We start from the raw sequence: 23,778 nt of genomic DNA, 5'->3' as shown, positions 1-23,778 counted from the left end.
CACACAGCCAAAAAAGTTGAGTCTTCATTCTTGTTAGTGAATGACACGACGAGAAGTTGACACCGTAATTTATCCTGCTCAGCACCTCCTGGTAATTGTGAAACAAAGGTGGACAGTTTGCTGTTTTATGATACATTGAAAGTTTTATATAAAAAGAATCCAAAAAATCCACCTAGGTCAACAGACCGTACAGATATATGAAATGAAAAATTTGTCAAATATAAATACTTATAAAAATACTAACTTATGGAAATCTTTTTATGATATTATATCTGTTATGCAAAACATTTTGAAATTTCAGTAGCTCTATAATAGGACTGTATCGACATAGTAAATAGTAAAGCAGTTCTATGAATTACAGTAATTCTTCACATATTAATAACTAAATTAATATTCACAAAATACTTTGTTTTTAACAAGCATTCGTGTAATTTATTTAACTTTTACAAATTCTGACATACGTATAAAAAAAAAGAACACATTTAGTGTTCCGACATAGAAACAAAAGATGCACTACTAGCTTCACCCCACGAATTTTTGGCAATGCAGTGATACATTCCAACATACTCTTTGGTGACACGAGGTAATTGCATCCATGATGTTCGCATAAGAGGTTCCGGACCGACGCTGCTATGGACTGTCGCTCCTTGGGCTTCACCTATCCACATAGAAATAGTAAATTATCACTTGTCTTAATAGATACATTTAATCCAACTAAATAATGTATTTGTAAATTATAATTATCGAACTAAACAACGTATTTATAAATTATAACTATGTTATTAAAAGCGTACCTGGCAGTTTCAAGACTTTCCTCCCATCTGCTGCATGAAATTCCCAAAAAATATCGGGAACAGGGAAGCCTTTCGCTTCACAATTTAGTGCTAATCGTTGGCCAAACACTGATAAAACATCTTCTAAAGGAGATAAAATCCAGGGACGGCTTTGACACGGACCAAGATGCTGTAACGTCAAGGAAGATGAACGTTTCCGTCTCATTGCCTCTTCATGCAGCGCACAGGGTGTTGTGTACGTTTTATTATCATTACCACACGCCGGAGTTTGTTCCATACAAACGCAAGTGGCTTCTGGTTCGTCCTATATATAATTAGAAATCATTAATTTAAATGAGTGTTCTAAAGATACAAATTTATTCTCTAACTCTTTTCTACAGAATGATTCCGCAACTGAAATATTCCACACCTATTTTTTGATTTAGAAAATATATGTTAGAGAAGAAGTGTGAATAAATATGAATAGTTAAGAAAAAATTAAATTTTCGCAATTATATTCATGTTACAATCGTCCGTAATGTATGTGCATATATTTTAGAAAATTGCGTGCATTAAAACCTTCTTGTCATTCCGCGTGAAAAAGTATTAAGTTTTTTTTATGAAATTGCAACATTCTAAATGATAAAATACATTGATAGCTTTTACAGTCAGTAGTGATACAATTTGATAATGTTTCTCTACGAATTCAGTAGTACGTATCATTGCTTTCCACGCCCTACTTATGAATAAAATCGACATCCGCCATTTCTGTATCTGCTTAACGAACAAGGCAGAAAGTCTTTCTTCTGTAACGATGATACAAGAAAAACGGTTCTGTTTTAAAATAAAAAATGAGATACGATATTTTATTAGAAATTAGCTAGATGATATTTCATTTAAATATACCTCTTTCCGGAGGTCCGACCTTAACTTGCACTCATAATTTCTTGCACATAGACCATCGTTACGACGTTTCGAAGGCAATCCAGGTATACTAGAATTCCAACAAGGTTCGCCATCCAATCGAGCACATATACCAGTTGCACAACATTTACATGGGTCGAGAACAGAACCTAATAAACATTTTCCAAAATCTCCCGGACACCTATATATAAACAAATCTTTTCAAAATTTACATTTACAAGATTGAATAAATGAAATTACTATTTTGATTTACAATCGATTTATGTCACAAATACAAATTTTTCGAAAAATAGTAACTGTTGAAGAAATGTCGAAACTTTATACTTTTTATTTTTAATGATTTTATGTTCTATTCGTCTTATCCAAATAATATATTAATATATTTTGTAGTTCAGTAAAAAATCGACGATGATTATCTTTGTATTTAATCTAAACGTAATACAATAATAGTTTATAAATTGCAATTTATTATATCAATGCTAAACTATCAAGTTCAATGTCCTCGCATCATAGCTATAGCTTGTCTCTCCATGTACGTTATATCACTTTGACATTTTTACCTTCCATTAAAAAATCAGCATTAAAATTAACCATGTTTGTAAAGTAAATATAAATTAGGACACAGAATATAATTCATCCAAATAAACGTATTTCTAATCCTAATAATTACCTATAATCGCCACACTCGATACATCCTTCGATGCGTTTCTCCTCTATGATCTCCGTATCTTCGTTAATTTCGATAGATGCAAAAGCGTTTCTTTCGAATATTGCAACACAGAATATAAACAAGTACGACAACGATAACACAGGAAGTGCTCCTTTACGCGTCATCTCGCTGACTAACAAGGCGAGAGTACTGACAAAGAGAGAGTCCCTTTCCTTGATTTCTTCCTAAGGGGGAGTAAAGATCCCCCGCGTTTCGCATAACATAACATTAAGAAACAATCGTGCAATATAATAAATTAATACAGAAATTATAGCTTAACTTAAAAATTATTAAGGTTTCCCATATACATTTTCTACATCAAATTTTTATTATACTGTACCCCTACCTTAGAGCATATCCCTATTTATACCCCGCTTTACATTTTCTCATGTTTCTCTATTTTATTAACAATTGAAGAACATTTGAACATGTTCAATTTCTTTCTGTGAAATTTTAAAAAGAACATATGACTTTAACGAAGAATGTTAGTTCTCGGCTCATTTGAATTATTCAAGTTATATACAGATATTTGAACATAACGTTACATTCTCTTAGAAAGAATTTATAGTAGATGCTTAAAAAATATCAATAACTCTGAAATCAATGAGCAATGTTTGGATAAATGTTTCACAGCTGCTTTCGACAAACAATAAAAATATTTAAAGATAAGGGGTAATTGACGTGTAAAGTCTTTAGAAACCTCTTTCTATTTGAGTACACTTTTAAAGACGCTATATGTTAAACGCTTGCAAAGAGATACTTCCGAAAGCGGATATTGCGAGAATAAAGCAACTGGCGTCTGGACAATCAATCAATTAGACGGTCAACTAGTTGAAATACTATTACCCACGCGACTCTCTGTTCTTATCATACAAAATCAAATATACGTGTACATATGTTTATTATTTCCATGTACACTTACAGAGTAAATAAAACTGCTCAATTGTCTGATATAGATATATTTCGAATTGTTTCTTAAGCGACTTGTAATAATTATTTATGCTATTTACTTGTTTCAAACTAAATAAAGTAATTGATTTTACATATAGGATCAGTGGATTAGAACGAGGGAAATTATGCTAGACTTAAGAAGATGACTAAAGATATATTTGCAGTATTTCTTACAATTATTTCAGTAAATCTAACAGACCTACACTCTCTGACAACTCTCACGCGACTTCTGATGAATTCTTTCATGGTTCAATCACTGTGTATTTTCGAGCGAATGAACAATTTTCTCGTAATAATCGCTTACGGCACAATGTTGTACTAGACGTAGTACATGTTCCAGTTTCAATATTTTGCATTATAATTTATTTTAATAGAAAGTCAATGTAAATGCGTTATTGATTACAAAAATATGAAAATACAGTCAAATTCTAGACGCACACCACATTCTTACTACTTTTTTTTGATCCTCAAACATTAATCATCCACGCCATATTTACTCTTATAACTGGACTGCGGATCTTTATGCATTTATAGAAAATGTAAAGGTACAAAAATGTACAGAATGAAATCATATATAAATTATTAAAAGTATAGTATCGTTATAACATTTAATGGTATAATCTTATCTTTCGTAGTATCTATCGAAATATAAATTTACATAAACATCCAGAATCTACTTATATCAATAATGCTCAAAAAGATAAAATTTTACTCCTTTGTTATTGTAACGTGAATTGCAATGGATTCCGCGCCAAATAAATCACTTTCTGTCAGGGATTAAAAAAAAGTTTTGGTGAAATCTTGTAGTCTTGGTGAAATTAGTGAAGAGTAAAATAGATGAAAGAAGTGAATAAAATGATGACTTACCCCTTCCCACTTAATTTCACATGGACTAAATTATATTTCACATTGAAAAATATTTCTAATATCAATCTGAATGTGATCGATTTAAGTAGAGCATCTCGTATATAAACAGGGGACACACATGAAAATTTGTAATCAAATAGAGAAGTACAATTTAAAAATGATCAATCGAAACATATCGACATGTATATCATTTTATGATATTCGTGATTATCCACGAATATGATAATTTTAATTCACTGAAACACTGATACTTCATTGAGATTATACTTATAAAAAACCAGTTATTAATTATAATACATGTAATATTTAATAAACTTCTTTTTAATCTTTCTTTTCTTAATCTGATTCTGACCCTGAACTAACATCCGACTCATACTCTTCTACACTGATAGTAAATTTGTATTCCTGGTCACAACCTAAATAAGCATCACTCATGAAATACAAAGTGTAAGAATGTTGACCAGGAGCAGGTGCCACAAAATCGAGTTTGACCTTCGCCTTTTGTTGTAGTGTCAACCTCTTAATCGATAACAAAGAATTAGTCTTCGGATCGCCGATAACAACCCACCACCCTTCTTCGCGTTTTTGTGGGAAGAAAGGTGCTACAACTGGACCTGTCACTTCATCTTCTCTTTCAAGCTGTACAATTACATTTACTGTACCACCACTGCGTAATTTATCTTTATCTTGAACTTCATAAGACATTTCTATATTTGGATAACGATTACAAAATTTAGCAACATCTGCCATTTGAGTCTCAGATAATTGTAAAAGACGATTTCTATCATCATCTTCCAATTCCATTACATCAAATACCGTTTCTACTCCTTTATCTGTACAACGTTTGATAGTTTCAGGTGTAAAATGCGGTAATTGTTTGAGGTACGAATCCTTAGACCACATGGCTTGTGTAACCATCTGTGCTAGTTCCATAGCAGCCACAGCAGGAGCTAACCAACCAGATGAACTAAGAACATCAACACAAGCTTGTATTAATCTTATAGCTTTGCTTAATACTAATTCTGTATCTTTTTGTAGTTCTGGACCAAGTAATATTCTGGATAAATGTGCTTGCAATAGAAGTTGTGCTTTCACATGAGGGTCAGCCATCCTTGTAGCTTGAGGTGCATGTGGAAGTCTTGTTGCCAAACTCCTTAACAAATTTTCTTCACGCTGCCTAACTGGAACATTTTCATATTCAGCAGCAGCTGAGATAATTTCCAGCAAACCTCTGATTTTGGTTTTATTATTTAAAGAAAGACTGAACAACTCAATTGTCGCATAATTAATGTAATAATAAGCTGCAATCATGCCAAGATTCAAAGGCAAGGTGTCCATTTCATCTTCTACAGCGACACATTTTGCTTGCTCTAGGTCGCTCAAAGTACTTTCAACCAATTCAGATAAATGATCTGATAAATGTCTATGTGTAACACCTTGTAATCCATAATAATTTGGATTCTGTGTAAGTCGTCTATATAAGAAAGTCCATGTAAGATAATCAACTGCGTCTTGTTTATTTTCAATTGTTTTAGTCACAATTTCTGCGTTGAAATGATCATGTAACCTATGATCTAAATGACTTTCTACAGGCAAAGGTTCGTTTAAGAATTTCTTAAAGAAGTCTTTCTTTGAACTCTGGCAAAGAAGAACACATTTGGCATCGTCATCTTCTAACGGACGATTTGCACGTGCTACCATTTGTAAAACATCTGTAATTGGATAATCTTCGTATGCATGTGTCTTTCCATTGTAACATTGGGTATCCATAACAACAACAAGATGAGAGCTAATAGATAAACCCCAACAAAGGTCTCTCGTAGCAACTGCTATTTGAATAGCACCACTATCGAAAAGTTGTTCAACCAGATGTCGATCATCCACAGACAGCCCCTCATGAAGATAAGCTACACCTTGTGAGAGTGTTTCTTTCAATGTTTTATCTGTCATTCTATCTAAGAACGGTTTGATATCAGCTTCTTCTGCGTGGAAGAATCGAGAAGGTTGTCCTTCAGCTGCAGTGAATGTTAATAAATCTATGGCTGTTAATCTGGCTTGACGACGAGTAGGTACAAAAACAATGACTGGTTTATGAGATGCATGTCTAAGTATTGCATTATACACTGGTTTTGCCATAGCAGCTAATCTAGATGCATTGTGAGTAATATTTATTCCTTGTACATGCAACTCTAGAGGTACAGGCCTAACAGATGGATGGAAATTGAATGTTGCAGCAGCAGGTGCACCTAACCATTGAGCAGCATCTTTAGCATCAGCAAGTGAAGCTGACAATGCTATAATTCTGGTTGGTTTATCTAGCTGTGAAGAAATATATCGTGCCCTTGAACATGCAACCTCTAATACAGGCCCTTCTTCTCCACCAATTAATTGAAGTTCATCAACAATGAAAAGTTGAATGTTTTGTACATTTTTTCTTTGTTTCCATCTTCGTGATAATACATCCCATTTATCTGCAGTTGTTATTATGATCTGCCCTTTTGCAAGCAATTTTAAATCTGTTCCTGTTTCACCAGTCAGAAGAACTACCTTCCTACCTAGTTGTTGATTAAACTTTGATGACCAATCCACATAAACTAACTCTGCTAAAGCTTCTTTACTAACCATGTATACAGCTCTTCCTTCTGGATTTTGGGTAAGTAAACGTAATACAGCAAATTCTGCAATTGTTGTTTTACCTGAACCCGTAGGTGCTCCAACAAAGACATTATCATCTGAATTATAAATAGCATTAAAAACTTGTGTTTGAATTGGATTAAATTGTGGAAATTTATCTGCATAAATGTTTTCGAACTTTGAATTACGTAACGCAGTAATTGGAAGCGGTTGTAAATCAAGTAATTCAGTTGGTGGTAAATTCTTTTCTGGCAAAATTAAATGTCGAAAACTGACAGGCAGTTGAGTTTCCGCCCCAATCCATCTATCTGATACCACACGCAAGAAATATTGTGGTGGTAAAGGCTCAAATACAGGAACAAAAAATTTGATCAAATGTTCGTCTGTTGCATATTTGGCCTTGAGTAAAAAATATTCATGGTGAAGTATCACTTCCGAATCTACATCTTCAACTAAAATCCAAAATGCTTCAGATGCTCCATGTATTTTTTCATCCCATTGAAAGTCTGGTGTAATAGTTAGTTCTACTCTTAAAGTAGAACGGGTAATCGGTTGAATGTGCGTCGATAGTTCTAGTTTTGGAAATTGATGAATATATTTATGTATAGTTTTACCTAGCTTTGGTACTCGAATCAATTCACCGATTTCATTCGGTCCTAAATCATACAATCTTTCCCAGGGAAAATTCTTTTTTTCTATCTTTTTTACAATTTCCTCTGGCATTTTTCTGAATTGCCTAAGAGGTGACATCGATTGCCACATTCTACGATCTATCATTTTACATAAGGATAGACATTTATCCCCTAGTTGTGCCCAGCCACGAAATAAGACGATTTCAAAGATAGCTCTCATTAATCGCGATGCGGATTGAGTAACAAATACCATATCAGACATAAGAGCAAATCCTTCAAGTTTCAATTGAGAGATGTATGCTTGTAAAAGTACATTGACTTTCGCACTTGCTTCTTCTATACTTTCTTTTACTGGTATTGGTACTCTCTCCATCAATTTCTGTAATTCTAACTTCTCTTCTTCTCTAACGTTTATATGTTTAAATTCACTAGATAATGAAAACACTCTGAACAATTCAATTTCACTTAGAGTACGTTTTAGTAATTGATTGTATATAGACATCGTATCATGAGTACAATAATAATGCGACGCTATTCGACCTAGTTCAGTAGCTTGGAAATTTCCAGATTTTCGATCATATTTAATCAAACCACTGCGATCTAATGCTACTGCGGCAGAATGAATAAGATCTGCTCTGTGTAATTCAAGTAGTGGATCTTCTTTTAGTTTATCCTGGCTTATACTATATAAACTTGGACAACGAAGCATTCTAATGTATAAGTATGTGTATCCTAACCAAGTAACTGCATCTCTAATATTCTGTATAGTGCCTAATACTATTTCTGCATTTAACATATCTGACATTTTACTAATTAATTGTGATTCAATAGGTAACTGCTGATTTAGTAGGGACAAATAATATTGAAGTTCACTATGATTTGTAATAAGAATACCTTCACCTTTTGTATCATACTGTGGACGACCAGCTCTACCCAACATTTGCAACACGTCTAGAGCACCTAATTCAACCCATCTACCTTTCTCTGGATTATAGACTTGAGTTCCTTTTATGATAACTGTATGTGCTGGTAAGTTAACACCCCACGCTAAAGTTGCTGTGGATACTAGTACTTGTATATGTCTGTCAGCAAAAAGATCTTCAACTAATGTTCTGTCTACTCTTGTCATACCAGCATGATGAATAGCAAAACCATAAGGTAATAAATCTTTGAGTTCTTGATTTTTAACTTGTTCAGCTTCTGTTCGTAAAACTTCCATTGATGCAGATCCTTCTCTAAGAAATTGTCCCAATGTATCTTTTTCCAAACACATATCTCTAATAGCACGTGCTGTTTTCCCAGTTTCTTTTCGTGAATGAACAAAAACTAGAACTTGATTCCTGCCAGCATGTTCCATTGTTTTCTCATATACAATTTCATTCATTACTTGAAAACGTTTCAATGCTTTCTTTTCTGTTACACCTATATATTGCTGTTCTAATGCAACAGGTCTAAAACTATTATCAAAATAAAATAATCCTGATTCTGGTTTTATACGTAAAAAGGCTGCGACGTCCTGATAATTTGGTAATGTTGCAGAGAGACCAATTAGTCTTACATCTTCCTGTGTTGTTTCAATATTCCTGATTGTTCTAGCCACTAATGCCTCCAAAACAGGACCTCTCTCATCATGTAGCAAATGAATTTCATCAATAATAATTAATCTAACCAATGAAGTAAAGGTTTTCTCTCCTCCTTTTCGCGTTATAATATCCCATTTTTCAGGAGTGCAAACAATAACTTGAGTTGCAGCTATCTGTTCCCTTGTTAATTGATGATCACCGGTTAATTCCGAAACGGTTAAATTATACGTGGATAACCTTTTACCAAAAGTTCCAACCATTTCTTGTACCAAAGAACGCATTGGTGCAACATAAATTATTTTGAATTCATCCGCGTTAATTGTACTATCTGCATTTATATGTTTTCCAATTTCACGCATCATACATAAAAGAGCAACATTAGTTTTACCAGCACCTGTTGGTGCACACAGTAGTAAATTCTCATCGCTTTCTAATGCAGCTTGATATAAACGACTCTGAATTCGGTTTAATGTCTTAAATCCTTCAAAAGCTGGTTGCACGTATTTTGGCAATTGATCAATTGGGTAAAGTTTCTCGTTTTCTGCAAATGGTTTTGGTTTTAAAGCAGGAACATGAACTTCTTCATATCTAGAAAAGATAAAAGATAGATGATATAAAAAAAAGTAAATGATTAAAAATACAAAATTTTAAATAGGTTTCAAATAAATATAAATATCGTACCCTTTACGCTGCTTTCTGAAACTTCCATCAGGTAACTGACAACGTTTATTTGCCATAAAATGACTACCTTGTGCAAATATCAAGTCTTCTAGATCTATTAGATTTCTTGTACCCTGAACTTGCCCTCCAGGACCTCCAGTATCTTCGTTTTCTTCTCTCCGTTTACGTTGTGCCCTTGCTTCCATTGTTTCATCGGCATCGTCATCACCTTTACCTGTATCTAATTGTCGCAAAATTTTTGCTAATACAGGATCATCATTCATCTTATTTCGAATTTTTTGACGTTCTGATTCGGACTGTGAGGATGCCAACATAGTGCAATAAGCAACTACAATGAACAAAAATATTTGATTGCATTATATGTATTAACGAATCATTACATTTCTCTGTGAATTTTTCTTACTTGTATGCCTATATTTCTTGAGTTGTTTAATGAAGTCGAAACAATCATAACCCAGCAAAAGTACTAGTTGATTTTCACAGTCACGATCATCTCCAGCATCTTTTAAAACTGCTAATACTTCTGCAGCTCTTGCTTGTGAGACCATAGCATCGTCATATATCCTACTTAATCTCCTTTGCAACCAATATGCATCTATATCCAAAGGATGTAATGGCTTTTCTTTCTTCATTTCTTCTGCACCACCCAACTAAAAAACAATACAATTATTTATTAACAAATATTTTTTTAGGTTCATGGAAGTCAGTCTTGCTGAATATATTTACATTTTCTGCATGAATAGCCCTATCATCATTAGCTTCTTCACCTTCATCACCTTCATCATCATTTTCTCTAACTTCTCCATAAACATCTTCATCATCTTCTTCACTGCTTTCTTCAAATTGCACATTAATTCCATATGTTTCATCAATATTTTCTTCATTTGTAGTAATTTTCTCGTCACTACCAAAATCTGTGATTTTTTTTCCAAGGTTCACTAATAATGCAAATCTTTCTTCAGCTAATGGACCCAATAATAATTCTGTTTCTTTCTTCTTTTCTTTTTCCTTAAGCCGATCATTTTTTAAAACTGCTAATACTTCATCAGCAGCACCACAAAGAATATCTCTAGGTTGATCTCCTAAGGCTTCTTGAATAAAACTCAGTAATACTTCGTAGGTTTGACGTGTATCTTGAGTCTTAGGACGATAAACAATTCCAACCATCTCATCTACGCCTTCTGAAAGCAATGTTGCACCTTTCATCCGTGCAAAATCATATTGTGCTTCATCTCGTTTCTGACGCCTATTAAATATAAATATCTAATATAGAGAATAGTTCATTATGATAATGAATATGTTAAATAACTCATATTATTTACTTGACTTTTCGTTCCTCTGCCTTTCCTGGTTTAGTGCGTTGTGCTCTATCACCCATTCGCGTTCCATCCAGTTTCCCAACAAGGGACATAACTTCACCAGTAGCTTCATCTCTACTACGTCTTTCTATTAATCGCACATCAGCTTGTAATACGAGATTAGAATTCTGAAACAAACATACGGACATTTATTAATTGATAAAAATGTGTTTAATTTCTGATTACACTTAGAACTTAACCTCTTCGTAATGTAATCAAAGAATGCAAACATATCTAATCAAAATTAGACAGGTGATTAATAAATATACTAACTGCTTTATATTCGTACTGCAACTGCCGCGCTGCAGCGTCTGCCATAACTACCTTTTTTGCACTTAATTACTAAAAGATTATAAATTACTCTTATTTTACACGCTCTTTTCAATAAACTCAAAACGGTTTTTACACAAAATTATAGCGATACGCCACCTAGTGACAGAAAATTAAACTACTGACAGTAGATCGAGTATCTGTATGATATGATCAACTGATTAACCATAGAGTTTATCCATTTTTCCCAAGAGGTAGCGTTTTTAGGGGACTAATTGCTCCCTTTGTTGCCCAATAAAAACATTCTTTCAGTATCTTGTCCCTATTCTTTTATCATTTTTCTCTTTTCAAATTCTCTTTTTATATCTCATTTCCTCTTCTCTTTCTCCCTTTTTATGCCAACAACACACGGTCAACCGAATGGGCTAACTATGCCCAGTGTAGCTTAACTTCGATGTTCTTATGAATATTCGGTAATTCTCGCGTAGGTAAGGCCGGTGGCAAGTAAAACGAATTATATATTACCACATGTATAGTTCCTGAAAAAGCGGCGGACCCTGCCACTTTCACATATCTATTGTAAGTATTCACTTTAACAGTATTGTAAATTGTATAGAGAGTAAAGATAATATATACTATGATATATATTAATATATATAATATATATCAACTCCGAAACAAATATGTGGTTCTTCATGTAAGTTAGCTAATTGATTATTTATAAATTACATACCAGTCATAGACTTATATGAGATTGTGGTTATATGATTACAAATCTACACAAATTAGTACAACCTAGGTACTAGGTACAAACTAGGTACTAAGGTACAAACTAGACCTTATTTCAAAATTTGCATTTGCTGTATATTTTGGAAAAGACCTGAGATCTGCGACAATCTTATCATTTTTATGTCACATGCGATATTATCGAATTATTATAGCTGATTATTGTAATGACACAAACATTTCGTCTGTAGTAATTGTTCGAATTAAAGCTCAGAATTATCATTCCAATGAATTTGTTCGATTTGTATAATAATAAACACACAGGCAATAGATACAATACAATACAGATAGATACAATAAGTATCACAGAAATATAAGATTCTTCTATTTCACTGATAATAATACCTTTATGATTATCTGGTCCGAAACTGTCATAGCTCGTTAATTGAATTTTGAATTACGCATCTACAATATTTCAATTTTGCGCGCCGTTTTGAGTAGAAGAAATGACGTCCGATGTCAGCCAATAGGAAAGCGGCAGGACGATGTTTGGCGCGAAATGTCATTCAGTTATCGGAAATCGTGGCGGCAGGATGTGTTACTTCGTTTGACGTGCGTGATTTCTTGTTGGTCCGTTCTATTTCCATTACCATTCTGTTACCTTTTGCAAGCTACTATTAGGTTTGTTCAATTAATATGTTCTTATCTAATACTTTCTTAGGTATTGCAACAATGATACTAAATAATTTGCCGAACTTTGTTTTTTTCATTTATTCTTGGTAATTTATTTGACATTTACACTTACTATACATGTAGTAATTTATGTTATAAGCTTTTGAGACGAAATTTAAACTTAGTTATTGTTTCATTTTAATATCATTGCTGCTGATTTTATATATATATTAATCTTGACTCTGTTTTTCTCGTATTCAAGTTGTTGACTGAGTGCTGAAACCATTTCGATGACTATGCTGTGAAAATTTGATAATATGTCCTTTACGGCTAAAAAGGCAGGTGTACTGGTACGTATACATTTATATTATCATTTAGTGAATTATATGTGATATATGTGTTTGAGATGTTTTATTTGTGGTTATACGCGATTACAGTCAGTACGTATGTACAATTAAGTTATATACAAGTTGTAAATTATAAATAAATCTATAATTTATTAAGACTACTAGAATGGAAATATGTAGATACGATTTTATTTTCGGATACATCAAATCATTTCCCTGTTTCAATCTACGTGTATTGTAAACTACAATTTTAAATTAAAGTAAATTTTTAATATATTCTTATATTTAAACTTGTATATTTTGGTGCATTTCAAACACGTATTCTTTGTAGTAAGATTGCTGTCTGCATCTTCATGCATAACCTTTATTGTTTTTGAAACCGCGCGAACATGTTTAGATGCGTCTCGAGTCAAGGCTAAACGTTGCCTTTATACGTTGTTATCCGACTACCCTCAGCCATGTTTATTTACTTCTTTTCTTCGATTTCTGGCAAACGATTTCTCGAATATTTACAAAACCCGACGTAGTCTTTTACTAGAAAATACATTTGAGTGCATGATTCTGACATTCGCGAATAGATATATCCTTTAAATAATTTCTAATTTCATCTTTCATTCTATAAAAGGATATAATTTACCGTTTGTAGATCGCGTAAAATTATGAACATCTCATGACTATTGGCGAGTACCGTGTCTGTGTCGTGACCTCGTCTGTAGATATGTATTACTAACGATCGATAACATAGAAAATATAGTAAAGTATCTATATGAATTAGAAATTGTTCAACAACAGATGACAAATTCAGTAAATATCTATAATAACATCAACTGATGGTTAGAACAGAATTATTAACTGAGTGTTGCAAATTATATATTCATTTAATAAATCAAACGAATATACATATTATCGGAATATTAACAAAATCAATTATTATTTAACAGTACCATCAAAATTGTACAATTTGTTAAATATTACGGGCGAGGTATTTAATCAGTGGTTATATTCCATCATAACAAATACAAATGTATAAAAGGTATGTATTTCTTATACATTGTTAATTGCGTTAAATTACCATTTATCTAATGCAGTACGTATTTATATATAAAAGTCAAAGAAAATATTCTTAAGTGGTAAAGAAAGCTCCGATATAAACTAAATTAATGACACGCGTTACTGAAATTAGGACTTTTTTTAATTACGAAATTTAGTGAATAATAAAGCGAAGCTGGTTCGAATACTAGTGCAATAAAATCATCTCGTTATTCTGCCACATCGTTGCTATTCTCGTTCGAACACGGGATTCGTCTATCATGACAGCATCCTGCGTGTCGAATTTATTGAAATTGTATATCGCGTGCGTCGCGCTATCCATTCTGCGCGTTCCAATACTGAATACGTTAATGCATCCCCTCTGACCCCATCGACAGCCACACGTAGCAGGCTGCGGATTCTATTTTATTAACATCATGGGTGGGGAATTCGAAATATTATATCGGGTTTCAATGCACGAGAATTACATATTAACCGTCATTAAGCTCTCGCGGATCGCGCGATCGCGTTTCCCTTACGAGACATTTCCGGCTCGCATGCATCCTGTGCGCGTAATAACGCGCGAATAATACAGTCTCGACAGTCTCGACGCGTCGTATGCATAAGTAACCGGCATTAAATTTCATCTTTCCTTAACGAATCCTGTGGCTTGTTTAAGAATCTTCGATACTTCCTGTGCAAGATCACACACAAGTTATTACATAATTTTATTTCAAAGCGATCATCTATTATGCTGTGAATTTTAATAGACGTAATTTCAATGCTTCTTGCAAGATTACATGCAAGTTATTACAGAATTTTATTTGAAAATTACCATTTAGAATAGCCTTAATTGAGTATTCGTAACTTCGATACTTTCTACGCGGCTACATGCATGTTGTTGCGGAGTTTCATTCGTAGATCATCATTTAGAACGGTGTTATGCGAATGGAATTTACGTAATCATAATTTTGATACTTTCTGCATTACGAAAATACGCGAAAATAGATACACGCTATTTCTTTTGTTTTTTGGTGCGATATACTACGGAGACGAAGTGCTGGTCCGAAAGTGGATCAAACGAAACTTTGTTTATTTAATGCGACGTGCTATGCAGCAGTCGTGCTTTCACCTAAAAATCATCCACTGTTCAATTATAGTACTTCACTTTGGGGTGTCGCCCGGCGATATCGACAAAGTTTCGCAGAAACAATGTTGCTCAACGTTAATGCTCCAGTCAACCGATGAATTTTTCATACACCACTTTCGTAAGTTCCCCGAGATCTATCATCGTATCGAATGATTCAGTTTCTACCCGATAATTTTTTAATGCTTCTCTATTTTTATTAACTTGACTAGTCCATTTTTAATCTTTTATCCAAGATATTTCTTTCGCGTCGTTTCGTTTATACATATATACCGTCTTTTGTTCTCATCGATTTAACGCGAAGCAAATATTTGCCCTTTTTTGCGGATTGATTTTCAATGTAGGAAAATGGCGAAGTCCGTGAAACCCATCCGAGAATTCAACGATGGACCACAAACATTGATCGTCCCACGTCACCCAACCTAATACAAATCCGTTGGAAACCTCGTGATCTCTTACCATATCGAGCGATTCAATTTCGATCTATCCGATAATTTCTAAATGTGACAAAATGGCAACGCCGACGAAACCGACTGGAACATTCGCCGAAGGACCTAAAATAGACCGTTTTCTCGTCACGTTTTATCGCGTGGCTGTATCAAATTTCGAGATACGAATGGTGATCGATGTACCCCGTCTGCGTATTAGTCTCTGTCGTTGTGTTGTGTACGGTTTTTTTTTTTCTTACGTTGCATGTTTCGTATCATCGGGAACAGTCAGCTCGACGGTCAGTGGTCAAAGTGCAGAAACGGCCATTGTGAAATTGATAAGACGACATTTTACGCGCAAACACGATATTACACACGTTTATTTATATCGCGATCGCGACGAGTTTGCGAATATTCTGAACGTGCAACCGCTTCAGGCGCTAGATACGCGCGTGTAGTAGCCTTTGTTTGGATAGGGCAACATTTTGTTATTCTCTCTTTTGTAGGATTTTGGTTTTTAGTCGGTATGACGTTCCGCTTGTTTATTACTTTTTGAAGAACTGTTGTTTTTAAGATACCGTGGGCAAAACGCGGGAAACGCAGCGTAAAGGAGAAGATAATGAAGAGCTACATCATTATGAAAGAAATCGTGTAACGTTGAGTGATAACGGACTCGTAATTATGTTAACGTCGTTAATTCTTCATGGAAACATGGGATATTGCGAAGTATATATATTACAATTAAATTCTTCTCTCCGAGTTTCATCCCGAAAGTCTGGCGAATATCTTTCATCCGAGAGGAACAGAAAGTAGAACTTAATTCAGCCTTTTCGAGTCTTTCGCGCGCGATTAATCATCTCTTTCGATCGTATCGCGATTCACCATTTATTCTATATATCATAAAGACGGGATCGACTGAACGGTGAAAATGCTATCGACTATTTTTATCGGAAAAATTCGAAAATAACGCGCAATATCTCGCAAAGCTAAAACCCAAACGATAGGAAGTAAAGCAGGATAACTTGCTAAAACTATTAAAACGAAAGCCAGAATACATTTAACTATATCGGTGTACATATCGAGTTAGTGAGAAATCAGTGTTGATTTTATGGATACAGAGATGAATTATATATTGCAATATTTGGCCAATTAATATTCATCGTTTTGGAAATTTCTCTATATCGTATTTATGAGAATTCAATTTTAATTCGAACAACGTCCCTTTTAAATTCATTAACGTAATTGCTCTTGCAATTATTATCTTGCTCGTCATCTATGTAACTATTAAAGCTACTCGATCTACGCGAACTTCGACGTTGAAACGTGAATCCGGTGTTCTATAATCGTGGAATACCAATCTGATAAACGGTTCTTATCAAAAAATAACAAAATGAAATTTTTTTTGTAAGTGTATAAACAAATGTCTAATTAGTTAATACCAAAAGTAGAACACCGTATTTATATTTTTTATGGAAAGTAAATCAATTATTTATTTTTTCCATTTCGTCTTAATCTTTTGTCCGCTACTGTATATTATGAGGTAACAGTCACTCGAAATTGTTTATTTCAGCACCGTCAAAGATTCCAAACGTTACTTTTCCATCGTCTTCAAATAAACAGCGTAAAAGTGAAATTTATTACGTAGATAGCATCTGTTTCAAAGATTTATCAGTTATTTGTAAAGAACTTGTATCTTTGTATTTAACGACTATTCATCCTCCTAACTACGACAATATATTCAAATATCCTGCTTTAGTCCTGGAGTAGCATCTTGCGCTTCCTTACGTAAAAATTCGCCAAGCCAATACACGCGAATTCACGAATTGTTCTCGAAACGGTTGAAATCGCGAAATAATTTGTGGCCGATCCTTGCGGCCAGCCGGAAATTCCGGTGCTTACGGTCACGTCTGGCATACATAAGTACTGTTCTGAAACTGATTTGATTCACTTTACACTTAACAAATTAACAGCGTTGATTCACTGCTTTGTGGGAGGCTTCCAACATGGGATTTGCAGATACTAGGTTACGCAAGCTCAGCATAGGGTTACGTGTCTCTCCTCCCGTCTTCACTCTGCCGCTCTCTCTCTCTCTCTCTCTCTCTCTCTCTCTCTCTCTCTCTCTCTCTCTCTCTCTCTCTCTCTCTCTCTCTCTCTCTCTCTCTCTCTCTCTCTCTCTCTCTCTCTCTCTCTCTCTCTCTCTCTCTCTCTCTCTCTCTCTCTCTCTCTCTCTCTCTCTCTCTCTCTCTCTCTCTCTCTCTCTCTCTCTCTCTCTCTCTCTCTCTCTCTCTCTCTCTCTCTCTCTCTCTCTCTCTCTCTCTCTCTCTCTCTCTCTCTCTCTCTCTCTCTCTCTCTCTCTCTCTCTCTCTCTCTCTCTCTCTCTCTCTCTCTCTCTCTCTCTCTCTCTCTCTCTCTCTCTCTCTCTCTCTCTCTCTCTCTCTCTCTCTCTCTCTCTCTCTCTCTCTCTCTCTCTCTCTCTCTCTCTCTCTCTCTCTCTCTCTCTCTCTCTCTCTCTCTCTCTCTCTCTCTCTCTCTCTCTCTCTCTCTCTCTCTCTCTCTCTCTCTCTCTCTCTCTCTCTCTCTCTCTCTCTCTCTCTCTCTCTCTCTCTCTCTCTTTCTCTTTCTCTCTGTCCCGTTCCCTAACCGTTCGCTCTCCCTGTCTCGCACGTTGCCTCTCTTATTCTATTCATAAGTATGCGCGAATTAATTACGAGACCCTCTCATTTGCGTCAGTTATTATGAACTTCACCGTAAGACCATTACTGAATTACAGCTAGAGCGTGGAGTGGACTGCATGCGGCTCGATGCTCGCGCACCTCGCGCGAGACAAAATCGAAAATGCATCTGTAAACAGTGGGGTCAGACTCGCTCATTTTTTACCAGTAGCCTCTTCTTCTTCCTGTTTTCTACCTCTTTGCCCCTTTTCTTTTTTTTTCTTTCTCTCTCTCTCTCTTCGTTTTCTTCTCACTACGTGCGTTCAACCACTCGATGTTAATGTATGCGAAAAGTCTGAGAGCGATCGATCGATCGTTTCGCTCTATCTGCGTTCGACGTGCCTTTCCACGAGACAGCATCTCCCTTTCCTAGAGCGTGTTTACGACGAGACGCGTCTCGATCGTTAGATTTTACTGGAATGAGCGAGATCCATGGATAGGAACTCTGAATGGGAGTAAGGAAGATTCGTTCCTTTGGGGTTGGAATAAGCAGGCGATGTGGCTGTTTATGCAGCATGTTACGGAACTATTAGGGTAATTCGAAAGAGGGTTATCCCGATCGGTCGAACGCAGTCTCACCATCTCTCGATCCAACGAATTATTGTCGCAGAGTACTTGTATCGATGTTCGCGTGTTAGGTAACCAACAATGATTCATTGAATGATAACGTTTTTTTTTTTTTAAAATTATCATTTTAGAGTTGAAGAGTTTTATTTAAGTTAGTTAATAGTTTTACAAAAATCCCTCTAACATTTTTAATTCTTCTTCGATGCATTTCAATCTTTTTTCAATAAAATATTCATCATGTTACGGAATTGCTACGATTGCATCTGTAATTATATCGCAGAAGGATTATGTCCAATTAAATCACGTAATTATATGGACATCACGACGGAAGTTCATTTATAAAACCGGTTACTCCTCATTTGATAATAAATCAACGCGTACGTTGTGAACCTAACTTCCGACTACTAGGATGCGTTATTATCTGAAAAGTCGAGAAGTTTAAACGTCGTTTTTATTATTTTACGTTTTACGAATTTACTCTGTCTAATTTTTCGCCTACAATCATCCCCCATGCAATTATTACATAACTATTTCGATAACACAAGCATCGCAGGAAAAATACCGAAACGAAATTGAAACGACAGCTAATTATCGTTCCTCTTCCTCATTTTTTTTCCATAACTCGGACATTCGGTGGTTTAGCTGGTTCGCGGTTCAGGTTGACCGTACGTTTTGAAATCATTTGCAATCAAAAGCGAACACGGACCAGTGACAGCGTCGGTTCGTTAATGCAGACGCGTTTTCGCCGATTTACTGACACATTCCGCCAGTGGTGGCGGATTGTACCCTGACCTGATTCTACTTTCGAATCTATCTTTAAATCTCTCGGCTGCGCGTACCACGCTCGGGGGATGTTCGCGTATCTGGCCCGTGCTAACGAACCCCCGGCAAGAAGACAGCTATATCACCCGGTTCATCCAATTTCCTTCTCCCTACGCTTTTCTCTTCCTCTCTTTTCCTCTGCTTCTCTGTTACAAGAGGTTTAAATAGTTCGAATGTGAAGAAATTTAAAAGACATTTAAGTTTTCTGGAATCGCGTATCGCGACTTGCTTGTTTGTTAGATTTCGCGCCTCGACGAGCTCGAGGTTTCACGATTTTTCCACCATTCGTTGATGTGGAATGGACTGATGAACACGCGTACGGAACATCGAATTCGACTACAGCTATGCAAAAATTGATTTCGGCCTCGGACATAAAAGTGGCGTCCTCCGTTCCCCTCCTCTTCTCTTCTTCGTGCTTCTTTTTTTATTTTTTGTTTATTTTTTTTTAATCGTTATTCCGTCTCGCCAAAATACATACAAAAAATGGCATTTTATTTGCCAGGAAATAAATTCCCCAATTTTCGAGTGTATTTCAATTTTCAAGGAGGTTGCGAACACGTGTACGCGTTATTCGTTCGATCAATGTATTCCATTATAATGCGAACAAAAGGATCGTCGCGCGTCGAGGTAAATTGAAACACCGTCGCGGGCATGTCGCCTTTCCATTTCAATCTCGTCTTTCGACGTTCCTTTAATTGCTACTTACAGTTAGTTGTCGAAACCGCGACAGCCATGGATGACCAACTTTCCATCTGCCAGACGAAGTAAAATCTTTTAAGCTGATAAATGTAGAGGTACGTATCTTGTATCTATGATCAGTGGCAATGTACGTAATCGAGTTATTCGCAACTGTGAAACAAGTTCGTCCATGGCGAACAAAGTTTTCGTATATTTCGCAGAAAATACTCGATTCCGAGGAATTAAATAACATAATGAAAAATATTAAACCTTTGTGTTTCTAGCCTCGTTAAACGTTTTATCGTATCTATTAGGTTGTCCAAAAAGTTCCTTTCGTTTCATAAGGTGATAATAGATGAACAAAAATTTCTGTTTTATATCGTTTTACTGAATTAGGTGTGATCCATTTCGTTCTATTTCTATTATTATATTCGTGCGTAATTCGATGAACTAATATAAAATAAAAAAACATTGTGCGTCTATTATTTCCTTATAAAACGAAGGAAACATTTCGGACAACCTAATACTTCTTATTTAATAGGTTTAAAGGCCCTTCGTAATGTCACTAGATTTATGCATCTTCGAAGCTAATGGAAACATTCCATCTTGATCAAGTTTTGATACATAATAATCGATTTTACTTGCTGGAAGTAAATTGGAACGCAGAACGGCGAAAGGTTAAGAGAAGAATATGAAACTGTTTACGATGTGGCAGTGAAACGAATTGAATGAGTTGTAAAAAGTAGGTATCTTATGTTACATCTTTCGCGCGTAGAATAACACGGGAAGTCAATTTATGCGAAAGAAAATCGTAAGGTTCCATTGAAAAAGTATACTTACACATTGTAACCGTATCAGCGTGTCTGTGAAAAAGAAGTTACAAAGCAGGATGACTTTTTCGTACTTCGATTAAGACAGTTACAATTCATTTACTACAATTATTCTACCTCTTTCTATAAATTAAATTAAGGTACGACTTGTTATTTCAGGATCAAATGTCAATTGTAATAATAACATTCTCCAAATCCGTATAAATTTGCTAGAAGAGTGACGCGACGCAGGAACGTAACTTTGTTGGAAAATCGATTTGAAATAGACAGTTCGAAGTAGAAACTTATTAACTATTCGGTCATTTGGTAATGAAAAGTTTCTGTTCCCTTTCCAATTTTACTGATATGCTATTTTACTCTTTGCTTTGAAATTCTCTGAAATAGAATATTGTTTACTATTAAACAAGAAAAGATGCTACTACGATTTACATACTATAATTTTATATACTATAAATAATTAACTGCCATCCTCGTAAATAGCTCGCTTTGAGAGTTGATATTTATTTATAGATATTTCAAAATTGCTGATTTTCGAGATGTCTCGTTAATTTATCACCGGTGATACTGTGTCTGTAATTCTAATTACTGTACACGTTAATAACTGTTATCCAATGAAGGTATTAAATCGATCGATCGTTAGTGGCTCTGATTTCGGAGAAAAGCGACTGATAACGACACCAGGAACACCGTCAACGTCAGAAAACGTTCTGTTCGCTGTACGAGAACCTCAAAGAAAATTGTAAGAAATAATTGTGTCAGTCGGTTGAACAAATTATCGATACAGTTCCGGTATACGTACCGAAGAAACAGTTTTAAGAGAGAGAGAGAGAGAAAAGGTACATAATTTTCTTCCGATGGTTCTAATCATTTACCCGGCATCCTTTTCTTTCCATCGTTCGTTCCGTTCAACGATGTAGTAGTACTTAACCCTGTCCCTTCATCTGCTCTTTTCAATTTTGAAATTTCCATCCTATACAACCTACATACGGAACTTACGCATCTCGAGTACGAAGCTCTCGTTAGAGAGATCGACGAATGGATCAGAGCTTCGAAATGGAACGGAATTATGAACTGATCGTAGATCTTCCTCGTCCCTATTATTTATTCAGTATTGGTACATATCTGTACGCTGCTTGGACTTGAATATTTTATAGAAAGCATTGGCCGTGTCGGCGCTTCTCGTGGTATGATACGAAGGCTGGATGCGCGTTGACGATCGAACGAATCGTAAAATCGATGAGAAACGAGCGTGAAGGTATCGAGGAAAGACCTTTTTTACCGGATTGGCGAAACCACCAGATCAGGCTTGGCCGAGTCGAGAAAGGGAAGCACCGATGGCGTGGTTTGTTACGCTGCTATTTTCTTCACTTCTCTTCACTTCTCTTCTCTTCTCTTCTCTCCTTCGTCTATACCCGTCGGGATCGGCCGTCTTAATTAACGAACGATTTTTGCGGAGGTCAGCCGAGTGAAAAGGATACCGTTGAGACTTCGGAATCGGACATTATATTATACGAAATCGATGGATTCGTTCCATCAAAGAACTCGAGGCTTTTCTGACTCCTGTTTAATTTTATAGCTTGGCCATTCATCGCCTTCTCATCCCCCCTTTCTCTACTTTTGAATAAGGAACACGACGGTCAGACGAATTCGTTTCACTTGCAATTAACTTGAAAAACTTCCGGTGCATGGCAAACGCATTCACGAGCACCGATTAAAACGTTACGCTAGCTGGTTTAATAAGAACAAATTTGAACTTGGAAGTCCGGCACGAAATCTCATAATATTTGAATTACATACGCTTTCCTGATTTTTCTTGCCTTTTTTTCCTTTTATCTGGAGACGCGTACGAAATAACTGAGGTACTAACATTTTCACGAAGCGAAGCCCTGATTTCCATCGGAAAATGAACGCTCGAGGTTTTATACGCGATTAAAACTACCCTCGAGACGCGGATTCTTTAAACCGGTGCACGCTATTCCTTGGTCCGCCTGGTATCTCGTTTCATCCATCATCATTATCCATCATCTCGCTTTCTCCTAGTTAGGACGTCAAACACCGAGGCCGAAACTTCTGGCCGTTTCCCCTACCATGATCCAGATTCCGGCTCGAAAAGATTTTCAATCGTAACCGACATTCCATCATCCTCAAACGCATCACGACCAACGGTCTGCAGGTGTGGACACCGGCTACGAGTAAAACGGTTGCTTCTCTCCTCCAACCTCATTGTTCCATTCTCTCCCCCCTCCCTTGGTACAGCCACCCTTTTTCTCCCTACTCCTGTAGGTTCGTCGTCATGTACTTCTCATTCTGTTCACCGAGTGGCCCCCTCTTCTCCTCTCTTTCTCACATCGAAAGTGGACACATGCTTGGCCCTAGTCACCGTCCCTACGAATTCCAGGGATCAATGCGTCGGTGCACCAAAACGCCTGCGCCACCCCC

The 23,778-nt window shown here is 35.8% G+C and overlaps 3 protein-coding genes across 3 annotated transcripts in view; 1 reads left to right on the top strand and 2 right to left on the bottom strand.

Annotated features, from left to right (window-relative positions):
- Positions 1-405: 405 nt before the first annotated feature.
- Positions 406-2,672, bottom strand: LOC100746059 (insulin-like growth factor-binding protein-related protein 1). The gene is made up of 4 exons (XM_012385709.3): positions 2,368-2,672; positions 1,680-1,878; positions 795-1,098; positions 406-658 (listed from the first exon to the last, which is right to left on the bottom strand). The coding sequence occupies exons 1-4, from the start codon at positions 2,529-2,531 to the stop codon at positions 483-485; spliced, it is 843 nt and encodes a 280-aa protein (XP_012241132.1). The 5' UTR covers positions 2,532-2,672; the 3' UTR covers positions 406-482.
- Positions 2,673-3,491: 819 nt separating this feature from the next.
- Positions 3,492-11,560, bottom strand: LOC100743142 (putative U5 small nuclear ribonucleoprotein 200 kDa helicase). Its single transcript, XM_003489545.3, has 6 exons — positions 11,386-11,560; positions 11,077-11,240; positions 10,481-11,000; positions 10,158-10,404; positions 9,755-10,082; positions 3,492-9,661 (listed from the first exon to the last, which is right to left on the bottom strand). Exons 1-6 carry the CDS (start codon positions 11,428-11,430, stop codon positions 4,561-4,563), a joined length of 6,405 nt encoding a protein of 2,134 aa, XP_003489593.1. The 5' UTR covers positions 11,431-11,560; the 3' UTR covers positions 3,492-4,560.
- Positions 11,561-12,657: 1,097 nt separating this feature from the next.
- LOC100743020 (hemicentin-1) overlaps positions 12,658-23,778 on the top strand; it is a 112,611-nt gene continuing 101,490 nt past the window's right edge. Inside the window, exons 1-2 of the mRNA XM_012385732.3 lie at positions 12,658-12,789; positions 13,043-13,130. The gene's annotated coding sequence lies outside the window, so the exon portion shown is untranslated. The remainder of the gene's footprint in view (positions 12,790-13,042; positions 13,131-23,778) is intronic.

This window comes from Bombus impatiens, unplaced genomic scaffold (genome assembly GCF_000188095.3).
Source record: "Bombus impatiens unplaced genomic scaffold, BIMP_2.2 scf_0344, whole genome shotgun sequence".
Classification (NCBI taxonomy): Eukaryota; Metazoa; Arthropoda; class Insecta; order Hymenoptera; family Apidae; genus Bombus; species Bombus impatiens.
This window is presented reverse-complemented; position numbering and strand designations above follow the sequence as displayed.

Bases quoted from the DNA above. Each gene is read 5' to 3' on its own strand.
- LOC100746059 (XM_012385709.3), bottom strand. From the start codon at position 2,531: ATGACGCGTAAAGGAGCACTTCCTGTGTTATCGTTGTCGTACTTGTTT. The intron at 1,879-2,367 runs GTAATTATTAGG...GTTTATATATAG, and splicing joins ATCGAGTGTGGCGATTATAG to GTGTCCGGGAGATTTTGGAA. The intron at 1,099-1,679 runs GTATATTTAAAT...AATTATATATAG, and splicing joins GGTCGGACCTCCGGAAAGAG to GACGAACCAGAAGCCACTTG.
- LOC100743142 (XM_003489545.3), bottom strand. From the start codon at position 11,430: ATGGCAGACGCTGCAGCGCGGCAGTTGCAGTACGAATATAAAGCA. The intron at 11,001-11,076 runs GTAAATAATATG...TATATTTAATAG, and splicing joins GCAGAGGAACGAAAAGTCAA to GCGTCAGAAACGAGATGAAG. The intron at 9,662-9,754 runs GTACGATATTTA...TATCTTTTCTAG, and splicing joins TTCAGAAAGCAGCGTAAAGG to ATATGAAGAAGTTCATGTTC.